The sequence below is a fragment of the Podarcis gaigeae genome (genome assembly GCF_964106915.1).
Source record: "Podarcis gaigeae genome assembly, chromosome: 10".
Taxonomy (NCBI): domain Eukaryota; kingdom Metazoa; phylum Chordata; class Lepidosauria; order Squamata; family Lacertidae; genus Podarcis; species Podarcis gaigeae.
The window spans coordinates 19,796,998-19,824,994 of NC_139686.1; the positions used below are offsets into that span (position 1 = coordinate 19,796,998).

At 44.8% G+C, this 27,997-nt stretch overlaps 1 protein-coding gene across 4 annotated transcripts; it reads right to left on the reverse strand.

The window, feature by feature from the left end:
• SINHCAF (SIN3-HDAC complex associated factor) lies at positions 1 to 27,892 on the reverse strand. 4 transcript variants are annotated; one of them, XR_014555652.1, is made up of 7 exons: positions 27,626 to 27,803; positions 15,933 to 16,080; positions 15,668 to 15,767; positions 14,706 to 14,832; positions 12,468 to 12,618; positions 8,757 to 10,935; positions 1 to 675 (listed from the first exon to the last, which is right to left on the reverse strand). XR_014555652.1 is itself a non-coding variant. In XM_083700973.1 (6 exons), the coding sequence occupies exons 2-6, from the start codon at positions 16,058 to 16,060 to the stop codon at positions 10,773 to 10,775; spliced, it is 669 nt and encodes a 222-aa protein (XP_083557099.1). In that variant the 5' UTR covers positions 16,061 to 16,080; positions 27,626 to 27,892; the 3' UTR covers positions 8,033 to 10,772. The 4 variants fall into 4 exon arrangements, 3 of the variants coding, with proteins under 3 accessions (XP_083557099.1, XP_083557097.1, XP_083557098.1); XM_083700973.1 differs by lacking the exon at positions 1 to 675 and having other exon boundaries at positions 8,033 to 10,935; positions 27,626 to 27,892; XM_083700971.1 differs by lacking the exons at positions 1 to 675; positions 27,626 to 27,803 and adding an exon at positions 26,654 to 26,767 and having other exon boundaries at positions 8,033 to 10,935.
• Between the last annotated feature and the right edge of the window lie 105 nt (positions 27,893 to 27,997).

A 27,997-nucleotide genomic window follows, 5' to 3' on the forward strand; every position in this document is an offset into this window, starting at 1 on the left:
TTTATCAAAGAATTGTATTTCCAGTTTTAAGTTCTACAGTCCCAATACAAATAGAAATAAATACTACATGTTGCTTTATGAATGAAATATCAGAGGGCAGAGTTGGCAGCAGGAATGAGGGTATGACGTGGATGTGCCAACATAGTAAGAAAGTTGTCCTGCATGCACAATGTTTGTAGGTGCTTTTGTGACCATTTCCTATTTTGCTCTATAATGGAGGCCTGCCAAAATGGAATGCTGCTGTGTTCGCAAAACTGTCCAGCAGCCACTTACTTGGAACAAAAGTGACAGAGGCCCGTATTGTCAGGAGCACAAAGAACAGATCTTACATCATTGCAGAGCTTTCCAAGAGGAATTAGAAAATGCAACCATGAGTGTCCCCTTGCTAATCTTTGCCTTTGCCTTACAAAAGTTCCTGCTGCCAATCATGTCCATGCCAGCATCTCCAACTGGACGCATGAGGCCAAGCCCTTGGTTCTCAGTTGGCATCTCATTACATGGGAAGATCTTTTGGATGCCATTTCTGTTTGCACCAATAAGAGAATTAGATCAGTACTGTGGTATCAAAAATGATTCCACTTAATATTGCTCTAGTAGGGTGGCCACCCATCAAAGGATAGATCCTCTGAGAGATGGTTGGAGCACTTCAGCAGCCCTGGTTCAACTCAGACACTCCTATAAAAGAACAGAGAGAAAGGGAGTTACCGTATTTTTCGCTCCATAGGCGACATTAAATCTCCAAAAATTAAGGGGAAATGTGTGTGCGTCCTATGGAGCGAATGCAGGCTCCTTGGCTTCAGCGATAGCAATGTGAAGCCTCCAAAGCACAGAGGGAGCGCTCCCTCCGTGCTCCGGAGGCTTCGCGTTGCTTTTGCTCAAGTGAGAGGGCTCACCGACCCCTCTCGCTCTCCAGGCTTCAGGATAGGCAGGCTTCGGGTTCCTTTTGCTGAAGCAAAACTCTCCCGGCTTCAGCAGAGAGGGAAAGCTGCGCAGCGCCCCTTCAGCCAAGCTGGAGGAGAAATGGAAGGGGCTCTGTTTCTCCTGCTGCTTCGCAGAAGGGGCGCTGAGCAGAGAGGGGGTGAATTTATTTTCCTTGTTCTCCATCTCTAAAACAAGGTGCGTCCTATGGTCAGGTGTGTCCTATATAGCGAAAAATATGGTATTACCCCTCCCCTCCCCTGGCCCACACTACTGCTGCTCTTACTAAACAATGATTTACCATTTGCTTTGTGCAGGATTTATAACCGTACATTTATTTAGATGTGACACCTAATGTTTCTTCCACACCTAAAAGATATCAACCTTTCAGTGTGGTAGCACCTGTACCATGGAACTCCCTGCCTATTGATGTTACACAGGTGCCCTCATTGCACAGCTTTGGGTGCTTACTTAGAAAGAAATACCTACCCAAATACCCATTTGTATACAGTATTTGCTTTTAAAGCTTGATCTTATCTATATTTTGAGAATTTCATGGCTATCATTTTAAGTTTCTTTTTATTGCTGTTTTTAATGAATATTTTATACTAGTGGTTCCCAAACCTTCTCCCCTAAATACTGTATTGGCCCAATATAAGCCACACCCACAAATAAGTCACACTTTTAAAGGGGGGAGGGAAAAAAGACAATAGCTGGATATAACCCGCTCCCTTAAAATTGGAGAGAAAACGAAAAGTCACAGTGGTTGGCCTGCACTGATGCTTTTCTGGCGCCCTAATCGCCCTGACGCTAAAACCAACCAGTGGGTTGGGGGGCATTGCCAGCGCTTAGCACCCCGCTCCCCAGCCTGTCGCTTTTTTCCAAGCATGCTGCACGCCCTCCTCCCAGCACTACCACCCTGAACAGGGGATAGGGGGGCGGATGGCGTTCGGCGCCCCAGTCCACAAGCAGGTGCTGGACCTCCAAGTGTGCCGCGTGCCAGCCTCCCGAATGCTTCCGCAATGAAAGGGGGGGGGACTGCCATTGCTAGTGCTTAGCACCCTGTGACCCCACAACACCGGTCAACAACCTCCCAGCAAACCATCTGGGGGAGAGTAAGCCAATTTTTGTAAGGTTGCGAATTTAAGCCGCACTTTAACTTGTCACGGTTGGAATTAAGGGGGGGGGGGAGTGCAGCTTATATTCAGGCCAATACGGTAATAAAAACACTTTAAAACTGTTTAAAATAATGAAAATGAACAATAAAAAGGATTAGGTCATATCAGCGTTTACATATTTGGGTAGGCTTGCCTGAACAAAAATATTTTAAGCAGGCGCCGAAGGGTGCAGTGAAGGTACCTGCCAGATGTCAGCGGGGAGTTTCCCAAGTGTAGATGCTGCTATACTAAAAGATTGATTTCTTACTCATCCAGTTGCAATTGTGGAAGTTTGCGGGCTATCAAAAGTAGGACCTTTTCTGTCCAGCGCTATAATTTCATCTTTGGCATGTTTGCCTCATACCTTCATTGCTACTTTTCAGGTGGCAGAGAAATCTACCCTATTCTTGTGGTCTTTTACTGAGTTAAGCTGCTGTTATTGTTCATTTATTGTTTCATCTATTGTAGAGTTCAGTGTGTTTATTATACTTTTTAAATGGATTTTCTTTTATAACCCTTATTGAGGTCATTTGTCAAAAGGCAGGTTATGACTGTTATAAACAAGCAAGCAAGCAGTCCAACCTGGGGAACAGGGAGGGAGGGAGTTAGCAACTGCACAGTGCAATGAGATTTCTGTAACTATTTCAAAACTGATCCAAATTACCAAAGAGCTGTTGCTTTTGGTTCTCTGAGAGCAGAATCAAGCCATATTAAAAGGTAAAGGATCCCTGACCATTAAGTCCAGTCGCGGACGACTCTGGGATTACAGTGCTCATCTCGCTTTACTGGCCGAGGGAGCCGACGTTTGTCCGCAGACAGTTTTTCTGGGTCACTAAGTTGCTTCTGGCGAAACCAAAGCAGCGCACAGAAACACTGTTTACCTTCCTACAGGAGTAGTACCTATTTATCTACTTGCACTTTGGCGTGCTTTCAAACTGCTAGGTTGGCAGGAGCTGGGACTGAGCAATCCGTTGCGGGGATTCAAACCGCCGAATTAGACCACAGTGCCACCCGCGTCCTAATGAACGCATCATAAACTTTCCTCTACCTGAGGCTAGCATTTGGGAGGGTTTTTTGAGGACTCTGAAATTCAGTTTATTTCGTCTATGCAACTGCGTTTCTGCAAGTTCAAATAATTGTTATCCACTTTTTATATTTCAAAAAGCCTCCAGCATTTGCTTAGTTCAGTATGTAGTTCAGTATGTGTGTCATTCACTTGTGATCTCTGAGGTTTCACATGATTATTCAATGTGTCAAGCTTTTTCTGTGTGCTGTGTAGGAACAAGCAAAGATGGAGAGACATAGGCATGTTTTATTTCCTCTTGGCTCAAATGAAGAATGATCTACTGAAAGCAGAATCCAGGACACTCGACTATTCAGTCAGGGGGAGGAGGAGCTTTTTTTCTAGAACCTTAAGAGCAAATGGATCATAGAAAGGATAAAAGTGCACTGTCAGGTCATTACATTCCCTACCCATAAGCAATTTGTGCTAAATATAGCAGCATGCAACTTTTTATTATTCAGCCCTTAATTTTTCTGAAGTCTGTTTACTGTTATATAAAGAGAAGTTTAGATATGCCTTAATCCATAAAATAATATCTAGGCCTAGGGTCAGCGTCCATGGAGGCCCGTGAACTGCCCTAGGCCCCAAAATTAGTTGGGGTCAAAGATGGGCCTTAAAATGGATTATATTATTTAGGAACCCCTTAAAGCCTAAATAAATACAGCTTGGCTAGCTGAGACCAGATCCTCAGTCCTGTTAACATCCAAACTCACACAAGAACATACTGCTGGCCCGAGCCTTGAAATCGGCAGCAAAAGCCCTTCTCAAGGTCCCACTCATCAGTAAAGTCCATCATGTGGTGATTTGAGACAATCTTCTCTATAGTAACACCTTGTTTGCGGGTACCCCCCCCAAAAAAAGGTGGCAAATCAAACTTACTGATAGATTTTTTTTGTTGGAAAGGTTTGGAGGAGAGATTTCTCTCGTAGGAGTTAGCACAATGGCAATTGCTCCAAACACATTAAAACTTGGTTAGATTTACTTAAATCTGCCCTCATCCACTTTAAACAAATGTTCTCCACAAAAATACCTAGGCTAGACTTAGTCAGAGTTAGCTTTGCAAACAAGTGAAATTTTTACTCAGTTTCAGGAGTTACAGCAAACAGGGCTGTGGCTCTGAGCCTCACATTGAGCAAAGAAATCTTGTATTGCAGGGGTTTGGACTAGATGGCCCTTCCAACTCTACGATTCTGTGCTTTTAAGTTGGCAGTAAAAATAACGAAGAAAAGGGTTCCGAACAACATAAAAAGAACTTTTGTTTCCTTACAAAAGAATCATGCAGTCTTTGCATTAGCAAAGGTATAGGCTATAAAAATCTCCTTTTAGAGATATTCTTTCGCGTGCAGTATTTGCTGACCTGGGAGCCAAGCCCATGGATCCTTTCCATGGGGAAAGCAGAGACTGCTGGTAGCCTGCCAAACCCCATCCACTGGCAACTTGACTTCAGCACTCAGGTCAACCCTTTCATGCATGCAAGTAGCTTTTATTGATTGCGTGTTTATTGCTTTATTATTGCATTGTGAGCAGCTCTAGCTCTGTGATTGTAACTGGGTGAAGGATGGTATGTAAATGAATCAAATAAGTAAGGCTTTTTTGTTATTCTAGTTAACTTTGAAACCTATGTCTCACTTTGCAAAATTTCAAAGAGAACATTATTTTTGTCTCTGAATAAACTTTGGGTAGAAGTCTTGTTCAAGCATTTGACTCAAAGCATTTTTGTGTGTAGAAGCCAGCCATACCAACCTCACCTCACAGCATCCCAGTTGGCTGTAGACTTCAGACTTTGCTGTGCAGAGTAGAAGAGCAGAACATGCGAAGACCTTGGGAACTAATGGCCAGTTTAGCATGAGCTGCCTGCTTCTTTGAATGCATGGAGGCAAATGCCTGCACAAGTCTAGAATGAGACTGGAATCCTATATAAACTTGCCTAGATCAGAGTTCGGTGGGAGTTACTTCCAAATAAGATATAGATGGCATTGTGCTGTGTGACTGAAATAACTGACACCCAGACATACTTGAGACCTTGAGGCTTTCTTAAGCAAACAACCCCATCTTGTGGCTCACAGCAATCATGTACAGATACAGTGGTACATTAGTTCTCAAACTTAATCCGTTCCGGGAGTCCATTCGACTCCTGAAACCGTTCAAAAGCCAAGGCGTGGCTTCTGATTGGCTGCAGGAGCTTCCTGCACTCAATCAGAAGCTGTGGAAGCCACATCAGACATTTGGCTTCCAAAAAACGTTCGCAAATCAGAAAACTCGCTTCCTTGTTTGCAGCATTCGGGAGCCAAGCCGTTCGACTACCAAGGTTCCACTGCGCTAAGAGATCATACTTGTACAGTTTGCACTATTAAGTCCAAGTCTACTCAAAAGTAAGCCCCATTACTTGGAAGATCACAGTTATCAGTAGATCTGCAAAGACGGACAAATTTCAGGCAGTCTGGTGAGTGTTTCATTTCTTATATCAAATCTGCTTCTTTATCTGTATTTAATTTGTAAATACCACCATTAACCCACCAACGGTGTACTGTTTCATCGTATATATATTATGATTTTTCTTGGGTTATGAAAGCTCAATTAAGCTTCTGTGACATGCATTTTGTTCTTGAACTTCAGCACCTTGCATTTGTTGCCGCGTTTCTTTTTGTTCGTATTGTTGATCTTGTTTTGTCTTGTTTTCCTTTTCTTACATGCAAAAATCAATACAAACATTTTAAAGAGAAATTTAAGCCCACTATGTTTGATGTGGCTTACTCATAGATAAGAGTGCATAAATGTGCACAGTAATATTGTCAAAATATAATGTGGGGTCAGGGGAGTAATAATAATTAATGCTTAATGCTTTCCCCAATTACAGTACTCAAGAACATTTCACATACATTACCCTGTTCATCTTTGCACCAACCTTGTAAAGTAGATCTGCATTATCCCCTCCCCAGATGGAGGGGGGAGAGAGTAGCTTTCCTAAAGGTCACCAATAGAGGTCATGACTGAGATCCCCATGGGAGGCATGCTGGTTGTTGCTTAGAACAACTGCTGTGCCAAAGTCAATATATCAATATAGCCATCTGGTTTTTGGATGCAGAACTTGATTTATATCACATAAAAATTTCACCTCTATTTAGACTCGAGAAACACTTCTGAGTACATTAAACAATATCCCACATGAACCAATGACAAGATCTGCTCTGAACTGTTTTAGATGTACATTAAGTACAAAATACTATTGAAAGCACTTCTAAGAAGCAGCAACAATACTGAGACATGAGGGGATTTCAAGTCTCATAGGCTTGGCAGAAATTCTTGCCAGCAGCTAAGTATTGGGATCAACATTTTTTTTCCTGTGACACTTTGAACTTGTTTAATTCCCCCACAGATCTTAATTGGAAATTATAGAAACCATTATTATTCTGCTTAGGGACTTACTTGCTCACTATGGTCACAGAGAAAACACATCAAAGATGCTAATTGGCTGGCAGCAAATATATTCATACATGTGAAATTAATTCCACAATAACTCAAGCTGTGGCACGGAGAATTCTCAGTGCATCTTCTAGCAACCAATTAATGCCAGAGTAACTCTGTCTTACACTATGCTGGTAAAGCCATGGCTAGGGTGCAAAACGAATACAGTCGTATCTTGGTTTTTGAACAGCTTAGTTCTCAAATGTTTTGACTCCCGAACACTGCAAACCCAGAAGTGAGTGTTCTGGTTTGCGAACTATTTTTGGAAGCCAAACGTCTGACAGGGCTTCCGATTGGCTGCAAGAGCTTCCTGCAGCCAATCAGAAGCCATGCTTTAGTTTCCGAACGTTTTGGAAGTTGCACAGACTTACGGAACGGATTCCGTTCAACTTCCAATGTATGACTGTATTGGGCTATTTTACTGTGGAGATGTGGAGATAAAAATTCACGGAAGTGTTTCTCTGTGAAATACCTCATCTTTATTTCTGCAGCAATATGAGAAAGATCCCCGCAAAAAAAGGGGGGAGGTTCTCCTTATTCAGCCCATGACATCATCACACGTCCAAATCTGATTGATTCATATTATGGTGTCATGCAGCCATCAAACTAGCTACTTGATTTGATTGGCTGAATCACAAACTCTTAAAACAAACAAACAAACTCTTAAAAAATGTCAAAGTAGCTGTCAAGTGTGACAGTGAACAGGAGGGACACTGCATTTTTTTTTAAAAAAAGACAACGTTTGGTGGGACTGTGTGTGGAAAACATTCTGAGATTTATAAATCTTTTTCATACCAGGAATATTCACCCATAAAGGTTTATGTTACATAGTAAGTTCTCTCTTAACTTCCCATGGCTACCAATTAAGAATCAGGATGTTCTTCCTTATTCCATCCATCCTTGAAAATGAACAACTTCTTAAAACAGCATTAGCATTTGATCTTCCCCTGAATCTATACAGCCCCTAAAGGTAAAGGTAAAGGTACCCCTGCCCGTACGGGCCAGTCTTGCCAGACTCTGGGGTTGTGCGCCCATCTCACTTAAGAGGCCAGGGGCCAGCGCTGTCCAGAGACACTTCCGGGTCACGTGGCCAGTGTGACATCGCTGCTCTGGCGAGCCAGAGCCGCACACGGAAACGCCGTTTACCTTCCCGCTGGTAAGCGGTCCCTATTTATCTACTTGCACCCGGAGGTGCTTTCGAACTGCTAGGTTGGCAGGCGCTGGGACCGAGCAGCGGGAGCGCACCCCGCCGCAGGGATTCGAACCGCCAACCTTTCAATCAGCAAGTCCTAGGCGCTGAGGCTTTAACCCACAGCGCCACCTGCGTCCCTGGCACACAGCCCCTATTCTCCTGCAATTCCCACCCACTTTAATGGTGGAATCAATAAATCAAAGTGTGGTTTTTTTAAGTCAGGAAGAAAAATGCTTATTTTTCTAAATAAAGTCTATTTTTTATTAATTACCCTAGTGTAAAAAAAAAGTTTGGATTACAAGTGTATGAACAATATAAAAAGTATAAAAAACAGGTTCCATAGATTTCTACTACATTAATACAAAGTGCATAACTACATACAATTCATATTGCATTACTACATAGGAAGGAGGAGTAAGGAGGCTGAGGGAAAAGCAGCCTGCTGTTGTAGTAATAAATAAATAAATACAGAAGTAGACGAGATGATCCATATCATAGTACATTGTTTCATACTTTAGCTGTAAATGCACAGAACCATTGACGCTTACTAAAAACAACAACCCAGAAACGAACAAAAAAATAAAACCTTAAACATGTAAATTGATGAGGGAAAAAATATCTGGGACTCCTACATGAATCCTTCAGAGATTACCAACCCAGCAAAACTGCCAAGTAGCTAGTCAGTTACAAATAAAGACCTATCTTATCCTCCCTTTAGAATATTTCTCCTATTTACAAATGCGGGGGACACAATTAAGGGAACCCTAAAAACAAGGTAGGAAAATAGCTCAGATTTTGTTTTCCTAATGCATCAGTTTAGGATTTTTTTTGTTTAATAAAAAGTATAAAAGGACAAAAAGTTATGTTTGTAGTAGTGCACTGCACAAAACAAGTCAAAATTCTCATGCTATTCAAATAAATTGGAGAAATCCGTATGAGCTAAATACAGCAGCATACTTACAGCGGAAGCCATTATTTGCCAAAGCTGATAGAACTCTTTCCTTGGTCAATTGGCGTATTTTATCAGAATCTTGGGAATCTCATCTTAAAACAAAGCAAACAATATTCTAATTCTTATGCTGGCTGAGATTTCAGGGAAAAACTGAATTCAGCCAAGTGCCTTGTCCTACGGCTAATATACTACAGTGACAATGCTTAAGAAACCCCCTTTTCCCCTCTCACAGTACAGACTGAGAAAGCATGGGGGGAAACATGGGAGTCTTAGGAGACGCCTGCTTGCCCATAGGTGCTAGGGCAGAATTTAGGAAGAAGCAAATCCAAAATAGGGGACAAGCAGGCAGTGTGGGGAATTAACTGTGCAGTTCTGTGTTGAAGGCTGGGGACAAGAGAAGTAGGAACAAGGACTGAAGGCACTTCTGGGAGATTAGGAGGGAAGGAGGGGTAACAGGAAGGACTTGCAGCCGGGACCAGAAGATCATAAGACAAGGACTGACACTGACTACAGCCTGTGACGGCTCTTCATACATGAAGGCTATTATACGCATTTAGTGTCGTGAACTTGGGAAATAGCTCTAACTAGACAATACTAGGTGGCTGTGGTTGTTTTAAAAAAGAGAAGTCACAGTAATTTACGCACACATTTACAGAGTATATATCTGAAATAAAAACACTTTCTCTTATTTGCCAACAAATGCCGTGCATACCTAGACCTCTCTCTCTTTAGATAATACTTTATAATAAAGGTGTGGGTGGGTTTGTTATTATTGCAATTTTCCTTCCTTGGTGCGTAACCAAGCTAATCAAACAGTGCAGAAACACAGAAGAGGAATCTTAAACCTGAGCTTGTGCTAGAATGGGCTTGCTTTTGTTTCTGATTGGCCTTCAAAATTATTATTATTATTAATAATAAAATTTGTATAAAATGAAGAGTGATTACCGCATTGTTTGCATTCTGCTGTTGGATTGGGATTATAAAACCTTGCCAGGCACAAACTGACTGCTGTTCCCAGTTGCAATTTACTAGTTTTTGACAGATTTTTACTCGGTCCTTTTCAAGGTGTGGAACTAGACAGGTAAAGAGAGTAATCACAAATTATAATATACACTTAATTGGTCCCATACCAAGGTACTAAAAACAAGGACTTAGTATATATACTGTGTTATCATCACAGCCCTACACAACTGGCCAACATTTGTAAAGGGTGTCCCTTCAATACCATGAAGGAACCCCTCATCTCCCTGAACGTTGTCTGTAATATTAATGCATAAATCATACATGGACTGCACACTGGAACAGGCAGGGGAGAGAAAAAAGTTAACTTGGTCCAGTACCAAGGTAATGAATGGGCCAGTCTCAAAACTTTATTGTTTGCCAAAGACTGATTGCATGCTCAGTCCCTTCACATACAGACTTTGACTAGGCCAGAAAGATAAGCCATTGGCCTTGGGGTTCAGGACAGGCAAAACTTTTTATCCCCGTTAAAGCATCAGTAGTAAAAATTAAGAGCTCCCCACCTTTACAACATATACAGAGCAGGGAAGTCTTGTACAAACTTCAGCAAACCCAGGCCCATGCCTAAGAGTAATAAGTATTTTCCTCACAGGGAGAAAAGGTTACTGGCTAAAAGTTTTAACATGCCAAAATGTGAGCACTACTTCTCTTTCAGAAAAACACACTACATATTTTAATTCTCTTTTATGGCCTTTCATCTGAAGAAGAGTTGTGTGGGGAAAGAGACTGAACCAAGATGACTTGCAGCAGCATTCAGCTCAATTATGGATTTTAGAGCCTTTTAAATATTATTTACAGTCATTTGGGGGTGGGGGGAGAGATATGAACAGGTTTCTGAATTAGTGGAACTGAAGCAGTAAAAAAATGGAATCCTCAAACCGTTCAAGGTCGGGGGGGGGGGGAGTCTTTTGGCAGCATAGCAGGCTTCTAAAGTGAAGAGAAAGTCACTTTCAAGCCGTTCCAGAGAGAAAAAGAGGTTCTTTTTTACACCAACTGCTGTGGAAGTCACCACTCTTCCTGGTTGGAGATGGTTGGAGACTGGGGACCTTGTGGCTCTGGCTTCTCAGTTGTGGACTTCTTATTGCTACAGCAGGGTTTGAAGAGGTGAGCATCTATAACAACTTCTCCAAAGCGGCCTGTGTAAATAATTCCACAGCAAATTTTTTGCCTTCAAGAGAAAAGAAGATGATAAATTTGGATTTCATTTCATACATGTCTTAATTTTGACAAAAGATGGACTTGATGTGGCATACAGTGGCGTAGCGTGGGTTGTCAGCACCCGGGGCAAGGCAAGTAATTTGCACCCCCTAACCCGTGGATTTGCGCCCCCTATCCGTGGATTTACGCCCCCTAACCCCCAGATGTTGCGCCCGGTGCGGCCGGCCCCCCCTGCACCCCCCACGCTACGCCACTGGTGGCATACAAAAATATAATAATAATTAAAATCAGCTAACAGATTAGAATGAAACCATCACAGCAAGGTAAAGCAGCATTAAATCTAAGTGGTGTTCAATGAGATTACAAAGGATCAAAGCAGTTTAACCAGAAAATCAGAAAAAAATGTTACTCCTAAAATTCTTGTCTGAACAATGAAAGGTTTCACAGCTGACCATCACTGCCTCCAGTGGAAGTGAGTTCCATATGCACTGCATGAAGAAGCACATTCTTTTCTCAGTCCTGAATCTTCCAAGATTCAGATTCAATGGATGTCAACAAGTTTCAGTGTTACACAAGAGGGAGAAAAACTTCTCTGTATCCACTTTCTCTGTGCCATGCTTAATTTTATAAGTATCTACTATGTCAGCTCGTATTCATTTTCTCTCTAAACTACAAAGTCCCAAATGCGGTAGCCTTTTTCCACAGGGGAGTTTCTCCACCTCTTTGATCATTTCAGTTGCCTTTTTCTGTCGCTCCCTTCCAAGTGGTATACACTTGCTTGTGAGCAAGAAGGCTCCAGCTAGCAAGCATGCCTGATAGCCACGAATAGCCTTGCCCTCTGAGAATCTGTCTAAATTCCCTTCAAAGCCATCCAAGTTAATGGCTATCACCACACCCTGCAGCAGCAAAAGCCATAAATCAATGGTGCACTCCCAGACTTCTCGATCGCAGATTGTTACACATATCTTTGCTAGGCAATACAAGCCTACACCATATATGCAGCAACTAGATAATCCTAAAGCAAGAGGGATACTTGGAGATCAATACAACTGCGTTTCCCTCTAAGAGAGGATTAATGGGGGGGGAGCGGGGGGAGAAACAGCCCCAGGACTCTGGCTTTGCTTTCAAGAGAACAACAAGATGCCTTGTGACCCACTTCATGCTCTGCATACTATCCAGTTACTTTATTTACATCCCTAAACACCATGTTGAGTCATCAGCTGTCTGCAAGTGCTCCCTAATTGCTAAACCGAACGGAAGCAAAAGAGCCTTGTAATTAAGATTACATTTATTGCAATTATGTGCATTTTTAACCTCTGCCTCTTCCTGTGTTTTCCTCCCGCTGTCTACTTTCCCCTTTGTCTAAAACGAAGACTGTGAGCTGCCTTCAAGCAGGGTCTTGCTGTAAGCATTGTTTTAAAAAGTTTTATAAAGAGTCATGTTTGTGTAGCTCTACAGTCGCTAGTTGTGCTTTGGAAATAGTACAGATTTCTACCATGAATTAAAGGAATGTGCTGATTCTGTTTCAGGCTTCCTTTTTACCTTTTCCAGTAAATGGGATCTAAGAAGGAGAAGACATGAGGGCGGCTGGAGCCAGCGGTCATCTCAGTGTCTGAGCCGTCATCAGACTGATTGCTATAGCAGGGAGACTGGGCTGGAGAGGCACTTGAAGTAGTGCTGTGGGCATCAGAGTCTGTAAGGAAGAGGGAAAGCAGTATATTTAACTAGTTTTGCATACGTCTTTTATTTCTTTCGAATCTCAACTTCCAAAATCTCCCATGTTTCTGGTCCATATGATGAAGAAAATGTACAGCACATTTCCACGGACTACTGAGACTACCCAAGTGTCTACCTCTATCAGTGGGGAAACTTTTGCTTACAGGCCACATGTGGCCCACCAGGGGTCCCAATTTGGCTCACCAGGCTGTTTTCCCCAAACCACACCCATCCACCATATGTGACCTCAGATGTGTAGCAGGTAGTGACATGGCTCCAAAGAAACATTTGTGAGCTTAAAGTTGAGCTCCCAATTCTCCCTTTGTTTAAACAAGACAGAGGGCACAACTTGCTTTGGGAGGGGAAAGTGGTTTCCATTGACATCTTCCCCTCCATTTTAACAGCTGTTTCAATGGAAACCACTTCCCCCTCCTGCAGCAAGGTTCAAAGAGCCACGTAGAGCTGTTTGAATGCCCCCCCCACAAACAGCCCTGTGATGCTCTTTGTATCTCTGAAAATGTACCCCATTAGGGGTCGGAGTAAGAAAGATCTGGCCCGGCAGCCTGAAAAGGTTTTCCGCCCCTGAGTTATGCTTACACTTCTCCTAGCTTCTCTTCAGGGTTCTTAGTATTTAATCCCCCATGTACTTATTACCCCAAATCTTGCAGAGAACCATTTGATAAAACTTTTGGAAGTTTCAAAAATGTAATTTACCTATTGTGGGTGAGGAAGTTCCTGGATCCACCCTCATCACTTTGGTGGCTAAGAGTGCTTTTTACCAGTTACAGCTAGTGCACCAACTACCAACACTCTCAGACAGGGACAGCTGGCCAAAGGTAACTCGGGACTTGATTACGGCAACGAGTTCTATGTAGGGCTACCCTTGGGCCTGGCCTCGAAGCTCTGGCTGGTGCAAAATGCTGCTGCTAGACTGTTGGTGGGGACAGACTACTGCCAGCACTTAACACCTGCCCACAAAAGGTTGGCAGTTCAAATTCAGGGTTTTTAAAATTGATTTATAATGCCATTAACTTGGGTTCAGGACCTCCTGGTCTCTTATAGACCTGCCTGGATGACCGAGATCTTAGGGGGAATCCCTGCCAGTGGTCCCCATTGACTGAAGACGCATGGCTCCTATCTACCAGGAGGCCTGCATTCAGTGCTTTTAGGGCAATTTGGTGGAACTCCCTCCTGGCTGAGATTAAACGGCTCCTGCCCACTTCCTGTTGAAAGTCAGATGTTTGACAAAGACTTTTCCAGTTCAGCAGGGATTTTAAAATGTGTCTGATTATTAATTTTAACTGATCTTATGAATTGTATGCTTTTAATTTTTATGTACACTGCCTGGAACAGCCTTTGCTAAGCTGGTGTCCAAAACATCTTGAGTGCACCAGGCTGGCTTAGAAACTTTGGTAATTAAGTGGTATATAAATAACTTAAATAAGTAAATATGCTGCTGCTATTTTTTAAAATAATGTCTTATCTTGCTCTTCCCTGGATTGCTAAGAGTGGTGTCATCCCATTTCCATCCCCATAACAACTGCAATATGAATTATTCCTTTGGGATAAGATTGTGTACATACACAAAGGGTGGGAGATAGTGACCAGTCAAATGGGAGTCACATGTTTTGACCCATTTATGATAAAAATGGTTTAAAATAGATATATGTCTATCCCTTAGGTCTCAAATTCAGCTAGCTTTGGGAGGGATTTTCAGCTTGACTGAATTTCCAATTTTACGCTGCAACTAAGCCACTGGAACTGCAGAAACTATACTTTCAAAGTCCTCCAGTAATGTTCCTTTGCTCAGGTCCAAAAATAAGCAAGACACATACTGTAAAAAAATACAGTAAGGCTGTGAAACTAGCAGGATTTAAAGCCAGCCTCTTAGAGAGATTTAGGAGGGAGTATTCCAGGGTAGCCAACATGGTGGATTTTTGAATTTCATACTGCCTGTATACACCAAAGACCATCTCCTGTGATATATAGTACAGCCATTCAGAGTCAAGGCCCGCTGCACCAAATCAAGCCCATTAATGGAAAAAGCAGATAGGATTAACATACTGTGTCTCTTCAACTCTTTCTGCAGCTTGCTTATCTGATTGCTCTTCATCCTGCTGCCAGAAAGGGTTTTCATCTTCTTTGGCTTCAATGTCGTCTTAAGACTCGGTCCAGCTCTTGCATCCACCACCTGGAAAAGGACAGCAAGAAAAAAGTTTGTTTCATCGACTCTCATCTGATGAATTGTAGCAATAAGCAATAAGCAATGGTGCAAAAACTGCAAAACCTTTTTTAATGGGGAAAGCAGCTGTGTGCTGATTTGCACGCAAGAGTTTGCTTTACATTGCTCAGGCTCTACTGTGCTTTAAAATAAATAATAAAAGAATAATAATTGAAACTCAGCACCCAAGACCTTTCAGGTTCAGTGCCAAGTAAAGCTGGATGTTCTGAACTGTATACATTATACAAATGGAGCAAAATTTGACTAAATTGCAACCCAGAAATCCACACCCGCCCTTTGAATTGTTCCAGTGCACTGGGAGATGAAGCTTCTGCCCCTTGCTTCTTATCTACCAGCTCCTACACCTAATGTGCAGCATACCTCTAGTCAGAAGGAATAGCTAACCAGTGTCCTTCAATCTGGTGCCCTCCAGATGTTGCTGGACTACAACTCCCATCAATTTCTGATTAGTGGCTAAGCTCACTGGGGATCAGAGGAGTTGTAGTCCAACTGTATCTGGGCCTGTTGTGGCTTATGCAACTCTCCCTCCCAGTCCTATTTATCGAATATATTAATGCCTTATGAGTCATAACATCCATTAAGGCAGGCAATGGCAGAACCATAATACCAGCTGTTCTACACATGTTGTACACACAATGGCTATTAAGGAAATGCTCAGGACAACAACTTCCACCAACCTAAGCCATCGTGATCAGTGATCATGGAATGTGTAGTCCAGCAAGATTTTGAGGGCAACAGGCTGGCTTCTCCTACCATGATACAGGATGAAAGATGACAAACTCACATGATTCCAGTTCTTTTTTGATCCTGCTGGCAGTTTTTTCCATCTTTTCACCAGAAGCACACAAGCATTGCAAATATCTCCTGAGCGGGCCTCGTGCAGACTGTGAGAAGAACACAATATAGTTCAATTGCTTGGTTATACTAGAAGGAGATCAACAGAAAGGCACACAACTTGGCACCCCTTTGGTTTCCAGGCTTCACTGATTTTTGTAACAGCCTTCGGCTCAGAAAACCCAACACAGTACTGGAACGGCACCAACTCTTACCCAAAGCAGTTCTGGAAGTCCTTTTCATAACGCTTGCTGTCAGTGAAGCGAGAACTGGAAGACTTTGCTCTGCAAATGCAGCAACCTTCTAAACTCCGGTACATCTTCGGTTTGTGGAAGCCAAACATCTTCTCTTCCCTTCTTTAGCCTGTTGGGATGAGGGAGGTTGGGAAGGAAAAGAAAGGAGGTGATCAGGCTTCAAAAAGGAACAAGAGTAGGCAACATTTAGAAGGCAGCTGTGGTCTCTACCCCCCCGCATCTGCCATGTACAACTCTGCAAACCAACACCGCATCGCAGCCAGAAATGCCCAGTGGGAGGTGATCCATTATTCATGATCCCTGTCCCACACCATTTCCCATAAGGACAGGTGTCTCAGACACATTTCCGTTTCTCTCGATCGCCAGGAGCGCGTGCGTTTGTGTCGCCCCCTCGTTCAACGCAGAGGACACCACAGAAAATTCAGCCAGGCATGTAACAAGGTGACCCAATCGGCTGCGGTTAATGCAGGAAAAAAGGGGGAAGTAAAAAGGTGCATTCTAAGTCACCAAGTTTCTCTCAAAAGTTATTTCAGGTAGATTCATTGGCTTCAAATGTGGAAGGGAGAAAACAGGCATACACCACTCAAAAGAAAACCAATCAAAATGGGAATCTATGCCCACCAATAGCGTTCCTGATTTTTTAAAGAAAAAAACCCCCAAAATTACATTTCCGTGCTATTATTGCTACTGTGCTATAAAAGCACAGTGTGGCCCCAAATACCAGTAGGTATACTTCCCTCAGGACCTGCACAAGTGCCCATCTCTGATGACCCTTTGGGGCCTCCAAAGATCAGGACTGTATCCAAACTTCTATAGCCCCTGGCCTTGGCGGGTCTTTCATTCTTGGCCCATTTCAGCTGTGCATGTTTTATAGCCATAATAATACAATGCAAAGTATCAGACTTTAATTTTTGTGCACTGCCTCGAGACCGAAGTGGGAAGCAGTACAAAAATGGCTCAATAAAATAAATATAAAACAATAAGTCTTTTCAGGCTCTACTACCACCAACCCTTTTCTGTCGCAAACAGTAAATCCAACCTCTTAGCCGCTACGTATCTCCTGCCAAACATGTTGGGCAGTATCATCCTCCTTGCCGCTGCACGGCAGATTTCACAGAAGTGCAATATTAAATAAGAATACAGAAGCACAGTTATTTGCCAGGGGCACATTCCTTAACATGTACCATCCCAACTGAAGGGACGCTGACCTCACTGTTCCATCAACTGGGAAGCCCAGCCACTGCCTCTCATGCCTTGAACATGCAAGGAATGCGCCTCACGACTAAGCTATAGCATCTCATCCAAGGACTGGCAAGAGGGTGGGGGCCACCGAGGAAGAGACACAGATGCCAAGGACAAAGTTGGCAAGGCTTTCTGTTGTTGACAGGTCTAATTTCTGTGCACCTGTACGAAAAGCTTCCATCCAGTTTCACGAGGCTGGGTTTTCATCTGGCCAGGAATGAGCCTGCAGTTCACACCAGAATCTAAACCAGAAAGCAGCCTGTAGGTGTGGCCTTTATTTCTTTACTTTATATACCCCCTTTTCTTCCAAGGAGCTATCTCGCTTTCATCAGCAACTACTCCACAGGCAAAGAATCCTTTTTGTGCCAAGGGTGCCGCGTGTCAACTGTTGGGGCAGGGGCAAAGCCAGTGGTGGGTGGTGCCACCCCTTTTCCTCTCCTGGAGCCCCATTCTCTCTTTCACACTTCTTCCCCACCCAGCAGGCTACCACGGAGGGGCAGAAGTCCACACTGATCACTTGCAAGGGGCCTCTTATCCTACCTTCCCTCTGGAGTCCGGACTCCCCCTCCTTGCATGAAATTAAGCCCTATGTGATGGCTGACTCCTCCTGGAATTTATGGCCAGTTGTATCAGAGATGTGGAATTTCAGGCCCAGGGGCTGAATGTGGTCCAGGTCTCTGCCTGGCCCTTGTAGCTCTCCCCATCCCACACCCCCTCCCAAGTCACAGCCCTTGGCAGCCCTGCTTTACCTCCCCCTTTCCAGTGTTTCTGCCCAGCTGCGAGGTGACCCTGAACTCTTGATATGCCTCTTGCTTATCTGGGAGGAGGAGGATAAAGAGGAACACAGGAGAGCGAAGAAACCAGCCTTCTGTGCAAAAATCAGCACTCGCATTTCTTGCTCAGCTCATGTTTACCTCTGGTCCCATCCACTCCCAATTTGTGAAGGAGGCAAAGCAGCCACCTGGGCTGGGGGAAAAGTCCCCACTTCATTTTATACCTACCCTCTGCGCTTTGTTTTCGGAGGGGATGGTTTGGCAAAGACTGGGAGCTGAACCAGGCGCTGCTGTTCACAGTGAATCTGCACAGCTGCTGCCCCATGGCAGCAATTCCAAGCATGCTTTGATCAAGAAGCAAGCCCCACTGAAGTCAGGAGGACTTGTTTCCAACTAAACGTATTTAGGAACCGGAAGCTGCAGATACAGCAGAACGCTGCGGCACAATTGCTGTCAGGAGTGAGACCCTGTCAGCATGCAAGCCCTTTACTCAGAGGTCTGCCCTGCTTGCCAACTTGCTACTGGGCCAAGTTCAAGTATATAAAGCCCTTAACAGCTTGGAACCAGTTTGCCTGCAAAATTGCCTGGGAACTGCAGCCCTGTGACAGGTAAACTATAGTTCCCGGGATTCTTTGGGGCGTAGGCAGCCATAGGGTTGCTTTGTTGCACAGGAGCTGGGCTAGACAAAACAGGTTGGAGCAGAGCAAGAAATAGGAGTGTAAGAAAAAGCCGTACCAGCACTTGAAGACCTTGCACTTTAAATTAATAGCTAATACTGTAGGCTGAAATTGATTTAAGATACCATGCCTCAGTTGCTAAGACTTCTACCGAGTGTTGCTCTACTGAGCTCTGGGCACACTTTTGCTAGGGAATTTAACTCATACCAGGACTACTAGAGGGCAAATGGGAGTCCAGAGTCATCTCTGCAGCCACCAGTACTTTTCTGCGGTTTCTTGACAAAACAATTAGTTCCAAAATCCTTAAACTCTCTTGTCCACCCAGTTACGGAGAAAGGTTGTAGTTGAAGCACAGGCTCTGTCTGCAGACAGACCCAAAATCAGCCTGTAGCATCTCCACGAAGGGCTGGGAAAGGCCACTGTCCAAAATCCCGGAGAACTGCAGTCAGTCAGTGTAGAAAATACTGAACTGGATGGGCTAAGCATTTGTCTCGGTACAAGGCAAGCTTCTTAAGCTCCCCAATGCCTGCAGTCATCCTACAACCTTTTGCAGAGACGCAGCTATTTTGGCAGAGTGACCATGCAAATAGAACAGATTCTCAGGCTTCTTTCAGCCTGAAACAAGAGGTTGAGGACTCTCCTTCCTTGGAGGTTTTTAAGCAGAGGTTGGATGGTCATCTGTCAGGGATGCTGTAGCTGAGATTCCTGCACCGCAGGGGGTTGGACTAGATGACCCTTGGGACCCTTCCAACTCCACAATTCTATTATTTTTTTCCACACCTATGTTTACCACAAAGGACAAGAAACAAATATGCCAAAGTACATTAAGGGCGGATCATCTTGGGAAGCTATTAAGCACTGCAACTAAAAGCCAATGGACTTCAAAACAGAAAAGGTAGTAAAAGAAATATTTGGTTTCTATGGTGGTTTTACGGTGGAATGTTTAGTCTCCCAAAGTGCTTTATAATCCTTCTCTCATTCATAACAGCCCAGTCGTGGCCCATTCTATTTTTTTTATGATTGCACACACATGAGTAATGCCAAGTTTAGATTTCAAAGTGATCTGCAGGCAACAAAAACAAACCACAACTAGGAATTTGGGTTGAATGCTGGTGCTCATTTCAGAATCCAGATCCAGCCGTTTAGGGGCAATTCCAAAACTTACTATTGCTTTCAAGTCTGCAAGAGCCATGCTTATATACCACCCCCTTCTGACAATCTGCTTTCTCACAAGGCCAATTCATCTGCCAAAAACCTTATGCAATGCAACCGTGGGAGATGATAAGCCTTGATACAGTTTGCCTGGGAGAAAAACACCCATGTGTGGAAACACCTGGAGCCTTTATTTTGAGAACGAAGGGTAACAATGAGCAAACTGAACCACACTGGAGGCCACGGAAACAGAATCTGCTGCTTCCCACTGGCAAGTGATGGCCCTTCTTCCTTTGGCAGATGACTATTTTTAACTTAAGCCTACGCTATGCAAGACCAATCTCCACCAAACTTCAAAACATACTAGGCAGGACATAGAGCTGCCTGTCATTTATCTACCTGCACTTTTATTTCCATTTCTCCCTCAAAACTGGATGATACCAAACACAGCCCCAAACCGCTGGATGTAAGATCTGCAAGTGGATAAAAGGAGCAGAGCCCTTGCAGCTAATATGGACAGCCTTGGGCTCAGGAATTTCCTTCCCTCCCACCAACCTTTTACTGATCTTCAAGCCACAGTACAAACCTCCCATTTGACAGAGAATTCCTTGGCTCCAGGCACGGAAATTATTTACTTCGTTATCTTCCAACAGAAGGAAGTTTACAAAAGATATGCATCTGTACAGGCTTATATATTCTTTTAAACCAGTATTTCCAACCTGTTTTTAAAAAGTAGTAATTGTAGGGGGGGGGGATATTAGCACAAATTAAGTTTGTTCCAGAAGTGTAAGACCCATCTTTTTGTAAACTTATCTTCTTGGAAGTTAATCATTTCTCATCTTTGATAATTCAGTTAAGTAGCATCACATACTTTCTTAAGCTATTTCTTTACAGGAGGTGTTTTCTCCTTTTTCCAGTTCTGACTATTCTTGCATAGATTAGTAGACTTGCAATAGTAGAGTTTCAGGGTTTTTTGTTTTGTTTTACTTTTGTCCAAATAGCACAAAGGAAGGTATTTGCAGGAATTCCTAGTTATACTGCACCCTGCTATTTCTTGCATAATGTACATTATACAAGAATGTATAATTCATTTGGCTTCTCTATCCATAATTTTATTTTCTTTGCTTTTCTTTAAACCACAAAGTCTCAGATGCTGCAACCTTTCTTGACAGGGGAATTGCTTCATCCCCATGACCATCTGGGTTGGATACATGCAATCGTATTCACTGACTGTCCAATAAAACAATATTTTACTATGCCTGATGCAAATCTAAATGCTCTCTATGCAATACTTGTAAAACTATGTTAAGCAATGCTTCTTAAACACACACAGTCCATCTCAATATGGGATTGTGATTCTCCCAATTCCATCAATGACTATTAAAAGGTAAAGGGACCCCTGACCATTAGGTCCAGTCGTGGCCGACTCTGGGGTTGCGGCGCTCATCTTGCTTTATTGGCCGAGGGAGCCGGCATACAGCTTCCGGGTCATGTGGCCAGCATGACGAAGCCGCTTCTAGCAAACCAGAGCAGCGCATGGAAACGCCGTTTACCTTCCCACTGGAGCGATACCTATTTATCTACTTGCACTTTGACGTGCTTTCAAACTGCTAGGTTGGCAGGAGCAGGGACCGAGCAACAGGAGCTCACCCCGTCACGGTGATTCGAACCGTGACCTTCTGATCAGCAAGTCCTAGGCTCTGTGGTTTAACCCACAGCGCACCCGCGTCCCCTTATCAATGACTATTACTGTATTGTTTTTTTCCATCCCTCAAACAAATTAGCAATGTCAGCATACTAGTGGGTGGGGTAAAATCCTGTAATATATAGATGGCTTACTGTTCTAGGACTAAGATAGGCAGAGCTGGGTATGCAACCTTCCCTTCAAGTCACTTCTATTTCTGATCCTATGTTGTGGGTTTGCTGCTTAAGAGTCCACGCCAACCGGCAAAAGCTTTCTGGGATTTCAGACCATCACAGATGGGAGATACCAGGGATCAAATATGGAGCCCTGCACATGCTCTGCCACTAGGTGGATCGTGGCCTGATCCAGCAAGACGCTTACATCCTTCACCAAGAGTGCACACTCAGGACCATGCAACATAGCCATGTTTTAACTTCAAGAGACCTCCAAGGTGGATCAATGGGGTTCTAGTAGAAAAAATAAATTATCAATTCAGACTAGCCCTGCTTTAAAAGGAGCATCCCAAGGAGAGAATGCGCCATTGCAGATCAAGAAACCCATGTGCTAAAACTCTCACCAGGTTCTTTACTGGCCCAAGTTGGCTCTTTCTGTTGCGAAAGATCACCAGATTACCAAGCTTCATTATCGAAAACTCCCTGGGTGGTCACAGGAAAGCCTCTCTCTCTCTCTCTCAGCCTTTCAATCAACAGCAAGTTACTTCACAAGGTTGATCCTGTGGGAATTAAGCATGGACTGCATGGCTAGGTAATGCTATTAGTAGCAAGAACAATTTATTAAAACCCTGGACTCACACAGTTTGTTAAAGATAACCGCCTCTCTCTCGCTTATTCAACGAAGTTTAAATGGGTGTAGAATGACTATCTGTGATTGCTTGAGCAATACTTCCTTGCAATGTATTGGTGTGGCCTATAAAACACAGGGTGGGCCACTTTTCTCCTGCATTCCTTTGGGAGTAATCTGTGAGGGGTGGGGCAGGAGCTCCAAGGGACAAAAGTGGAAAAAAATGGGTGGGTCCACTCCGTTTCTCTCTCTTTCCAGTGCCCCCTTCTCCTCCCTCCTTCCCTGGTGGGCATGCAGGAGACAGATTGCTCTTGTCAGAGGTCTGAACTGCTTGCCTGCAGAGGGCTGTTGAAATTAAGTGCAGGTTACCCACACTTTATCTCCATGAAGTAACATAAATGCAAAGCCAGCCAGGTCCCACTGCTGAGATACTGACAATTTAATTTCTTATGCTATTGCATCCAATAACACTGTCCTCCTGGAGCAAGGTCTTCTGTCTGCATAATGGGGCTTCTTCCCCTCAGTGGTGCCTCCCCACACACCCTCCAGAGCAGATTCTGGGAGTGTACCGGGCAAGGAAGTCCCACCACGCTGGTGGAAGTCCTTGCACTAATGGGACAACTTTGTTGGATGCAATCCAAAGATAATAAAAGGGATGAACCTAAGCAAACACCGTTCCAAGTACTTGGAGATGAGGAGATACATAGAGCCCAATTCTGTATGTGTTTACTTGTGATGAAACTCCAGTGAGTTCAAAGAGCCTAAATCCCAAACTTAGAAGAGCCTATTGGACCACATAGCCCTGCATCCTATTCTCACAGTAGCCAACAAGATGCCTCAAGCAGGATCTGAGTGCAAGAGCATCTTGCCTATCTGCAAATCCCAGCGACTGGTATCGAGAGGCCCTACTGCCTCTGACAGCATCGCCTTATCCCCCATGAACTTGCCCAATCCTATTTTAAAGCCATCCAAGTTCGTGAGAATCACTACCCCCTTTGGGAGTTCCATAGTTTTAACTACACCCTGTATGAAGAAGTACAGTGGTACCTCGGATTGCGAACATGATCCGTGCGGGAGGCACGTGTGCAACCCGCAGCGCCGTGTCTGCGCACACGCAGGTTGTGATTCAGTGCTTCTGCGCATGTGCAAAGCACGATTTAACACTTCTGTACATGTGCGAGTGTCGAAACCCAAAAGTAACCCGTTCCAGTACTTCCAGGTTCGGCACAGTGCGCAACCCGAAAGCGCACATCCTGAAGCATCTGTAACCTGAGGTATGACTGTACTTTCTTTTACCAAAGAGGTCCTTTAATTTCTGCCCATGATGCCTACTTTGCTGCTAATACCTGAATAAGAATAGCTTTTTCACACAACACTCAAAATTACCGTATTTTTTGCTCTGTAAGCCTCACTTTCCCCCTCCTAAAAAGTAAGGGGAAATGTGTGTGCGTCTTATGGAGCGAGTGCAGGCTGCGCAGCTATCCCAGAAGCCAGAACAGCAAGAGGGATTGCTGCTTTCACTGCGCAGCGATCCCTCTTGCTGTTCTGGCTTCTGGGATTCAGAATATTTTTTTTCTTGTTTTCCTCCTCCAAAAACTAGATGCGCCTTATGGTCTGGTGCATCTTATAGAGCGAAAAATACGGTACCTTTGAGTTTCTGTTATAGTATTTCTGTAAGTCGCATGTGAATGCTCCTCTCTGTGCAAGGGAGAAAAGTAGATGAGAGCTTCTTAAGGACCCCTCTATAAAATACTGTATTGTAAATGAACACCAAAAGAGGTGGGAAAATAGAAAGGGACTTTGAGCATCATGTTTTAAAAGACCCTCAATTGTCTCCATCCATACATTGAAAGCTGTGTGCGTGCATATATTGTATAAAGTGATTAAAGTAGGAAAGAGTTTCCTAGCATTTAAGCCATTTTTAAAAATCCTGTGCAAAAGAAGATCACCACGCCACTCACGGCAGAGAGGCAAGCCCTGCCTCCAGGAAAAACCACCCACCCACATCCACCTCAGCCAAGGACGACCTACTTTTCAAAACAGGCCATAATGATCAGAGAGACGCCAAGCTCTGAGGTCTCTCTTAGGCACAGGTGCAAAGAACTCTGCCTGCCCAGAAACAAAATATGTATACACACTCCCCAGAAGCAGCAAAGAAGAAGAAGCAACACTCACAGCTACACTTATGCAAGAGGAGAATGTGCCAATCTACCTGCCAAGCTCAGCCACTGCCATGAGGTCTCTCCATGCAATGCCCAAACGTGCAACTGGACAAGAGAGAGGATACTGTTGTTGTTTACTGGTAGGATCTGATGGTCAAAAGAAGCCAACAATAGAGGGAGGTGGGAGAAGGGACTCACTCATGCATAGGCATTGCAAATCATTACACAAACACACAAAACAAATAAAAGGCAATCAAAAGCTGTCCACATTTCCTGTTCCGCTTTCGACTAGCTTTGCAGTAAGGGGCTGCCATGGAAGGAAGTGTCATAGCATTCCCCCCTCCAGAGGCCGCCTAATCTCCAGTGCTACTGGCGGTAGTCTCTGCGCAAGGGGGGGGGGGCTGGAAGAGAGCGAGCGACAGATCGGGGTCATCATAGCTACTGGCACGGATTTTCCACACACACTATATATATATAAAAATATGCGCGAGAGCACAGCCTGCTCACCTTCCCCCCCTCCCACGAGCACGCCTCCCACGCAGAAAGAGGGAAAGCGGCATCCCAGGCGAAGTGACTTGAGTTTCGAACGCTTTTTTATTAAAACTATAATGAGAAACAGCAGGTTGCACTGGCGCTCTCACCAAATTTGTGTGTTTGTGTGTGTGTGTCTGCGCGCACACACACAAACGGTGGGAGATGGAAAGCAAAGGAATGGACCCTCATTAAGTAACCAGGGAAAGTTTTACTCCTCCGCATTCTAACAGAACAAAAGAGACGATAAAGGTTTCCACCCGCCCCCTCCATCCCATCGCCGCCGCGACCAGCAGCACTTCCTGCTCACTAATGCCGCCCGCCCCCCACCGGCGCCCCGCTAAGCTCCTGCGCGCACATCGGGTGGGTGTGAGCGCGCGATCTGCCCGCGATGGTAGGAACTGGTTCCTCCTCATGGCTTTGCCCTGACGTAATTCAAACATGGCAACAGTTTCGACTTCAAAGCGGGATCGGCGAGACCTCCCATAAACACGCGCCACGAGGGGAGAGCGAAACGCGCTTGAACCCCGCACAGAGGCACAAAAGCGTGTACCAATAAGGCAAACGTGACATTTATTCCTTCCAGCTCTCTCACTTTCCCAGTTAATTAATGACCGAGCGACATTACAGCCCGGGACAGGCAGCAGCAACCAGAGCGTGAGTTTGCTCCAACACTCCGCTCAGTCCCTCGAAGGCGCTTCCTGCCTCTGAGCCACCTAAACACGCCTCCTCCACCTCCTCTTCCCTGCACGCGGCTTGGTACCTTGCACTGGGGGCGCGCGCAGTATCTGAAGTTTAACATCAAAATAAAATTTTAAAAAGTCCTCAAAAAGCGGCTGCGACCTCGTGCGTATTTCTCTGCTCCGATTTCGGATGCAACACGGTTCGTGCGTGTTTCTGTGTCGAAGGGATAGAAAGGAGCGCTGCTGCCGCCGCGCCGCCTCTCTCCCCCCCCCCGCCCCGCCTCTCGCGCGCCGCGCCGTTTGCAAAGCCCAGCAGCCACATGCTCTATATAAGCCCTTTGTTTTGCCTACATGCGGCAAACAAGGTAGTAGCCGGGGCTGTTTGCTTCCGCGGAGTGAAATTCGAAAACAAAAGATTAGGAGACGCGCGGGAAAGGGAGGAAAGGTTCCAGGTCGACTTTAAAGGAAAACAAGACTCGTATTGTACGGCGGCGCGAGCGAGGAGGGGCGGATGTGCAGCGAGGCGACTGTTAAAAAACAAAAGTTCCGATCAAAGTTGTATACTGTACAGTACTTTAAAGAGTGTCTGCTTTCAAAGTGGCAGGCCGCATTACCACCCACCCAACTCAGATGGTTAATGTCATGGTAGTCTGATAAAAGGCTGTTTAATTTTTTATATTAAAAAACCCAGAGATTAACACCACAATCCTAACCATGTCAGCTCAGAAAGAAGTCCAGTTTTGTTCAATAAGGATTACCCCCTGGTAAGTAGCTTTAGGATTGCAATTTTAAACGACTTGCGTAGCTTGGAGCACGTGTCCTGACAGATTGCACAAAAACAAAAGATCCCTTCGTTTCAAGCAACGCAGTTGCGGCTGAAACTGGAGTCACCTCTAAAAGGCATGGGCAAACCACCCCAAGGGTAACCCGCCCCGCCTGTGTCCTGCTGCCTTTCCCATTCCTCCGAGGAAACATACCCCGACACCGCCATGGCTGTTACCCGCTTGCCATGCAACGCGGTGCAACTTTCCCCTCGCGGAATCGATCTACAGGTGTATCACTCGCAGAAAGGAACGCGGACCCCGGGGAACGTTCGGAAATGGAACGCCCGCGTCGCCAACATTCCAAATCTCGCCTCGAATCCTAAGCCGGTTTAGCCGACCTCGAGGGATTTGGAGCAAACCTTATTCCCCCTCCCCCTCCCCCTCGCTTCCCATTGTCGCCGGTCCTGCGTCCATAGCTGTAACGGACAACACAAATCTGACCGCCGCCAACACGCAGTGCACAGCAAATTGCTGCCCCAAATCCCACATGTACTCGGAAGTAGAAACCCATTAACTTTCATTCCACTGTGAAGGGTAGCCGGGATTGCAGCAATCCCCTCGCTTCCTTTCTGTTACGAGAGAGGAGCGAACAAACAACTTTTTTAAACTGGGAACTCCCCGCTCCGGGGCCCGACCGCGGTCCAAAGCACTAACTGCATTAAAACACCCAGCGATTTCCAAGTTCTCTTGACGATGGGGGTCGAACAAACCGGATTCAATTGGGAGGGGTAGTGGAACAGATAGAGAAACTCATCCTACAACTGTTTTCCTTCATGGGGGGCTGGAGTCGCCACTCCGCCACATGCTCGACCTACAACAATACCAGCAGCGTTCCGCTGCCCCCGTTTCTTCCGCCACAGGATACCCCTCCAAAATGCAAAGCATTCCAGGGAATAACGCCAGCTACACACCGTCTCACCTACAAACACCCCCCTTGCATATATATACGACGTCCTCTTGATAACTAGTTTGCTTGCAGAAAGGCAGGTTAATTAAAAAAATTAAAACGCACAAATCAAAGAGCACAAAACTTGTCCGACCCCGCTCCCCATGTTTCAGATGTACGGCTACTATTTTAAATCTATATTTCCCAACTGGAAACGACGAACATTTAAAAGGATTTACCTCCAACGAATCAATAGCGTGCTGGGTTGTGCGGAGCGATCTTCCTCCCCCCCTCCTCCTCTGCGCGGTCTCGTTGTCTCGCTCCTGCGTCTGGAGAGATGCAAGCTCGGGAGTCATTGGCTTAACTTCCAGGCGGTGTGCGCATGCGCGGTTCCCACGACTCCGTACTCCTCAATTGAGCTCTTTTGCATGCGCGTACCATTGTCCTTTTAAGGGAGAAAAGGGCCGAGCGAAAAGCATGGGAAGGAAAAGCACGGGGGAGGTCCCGGTCATTGTGACGCCAGAAGTGACGTTGCACGCACGCGGGACTAGATTTGCGGGAGGGAGATTCTAAGCGAAGCTAAGGAAGGAACGTCTCTTGCCGCAGTCGCT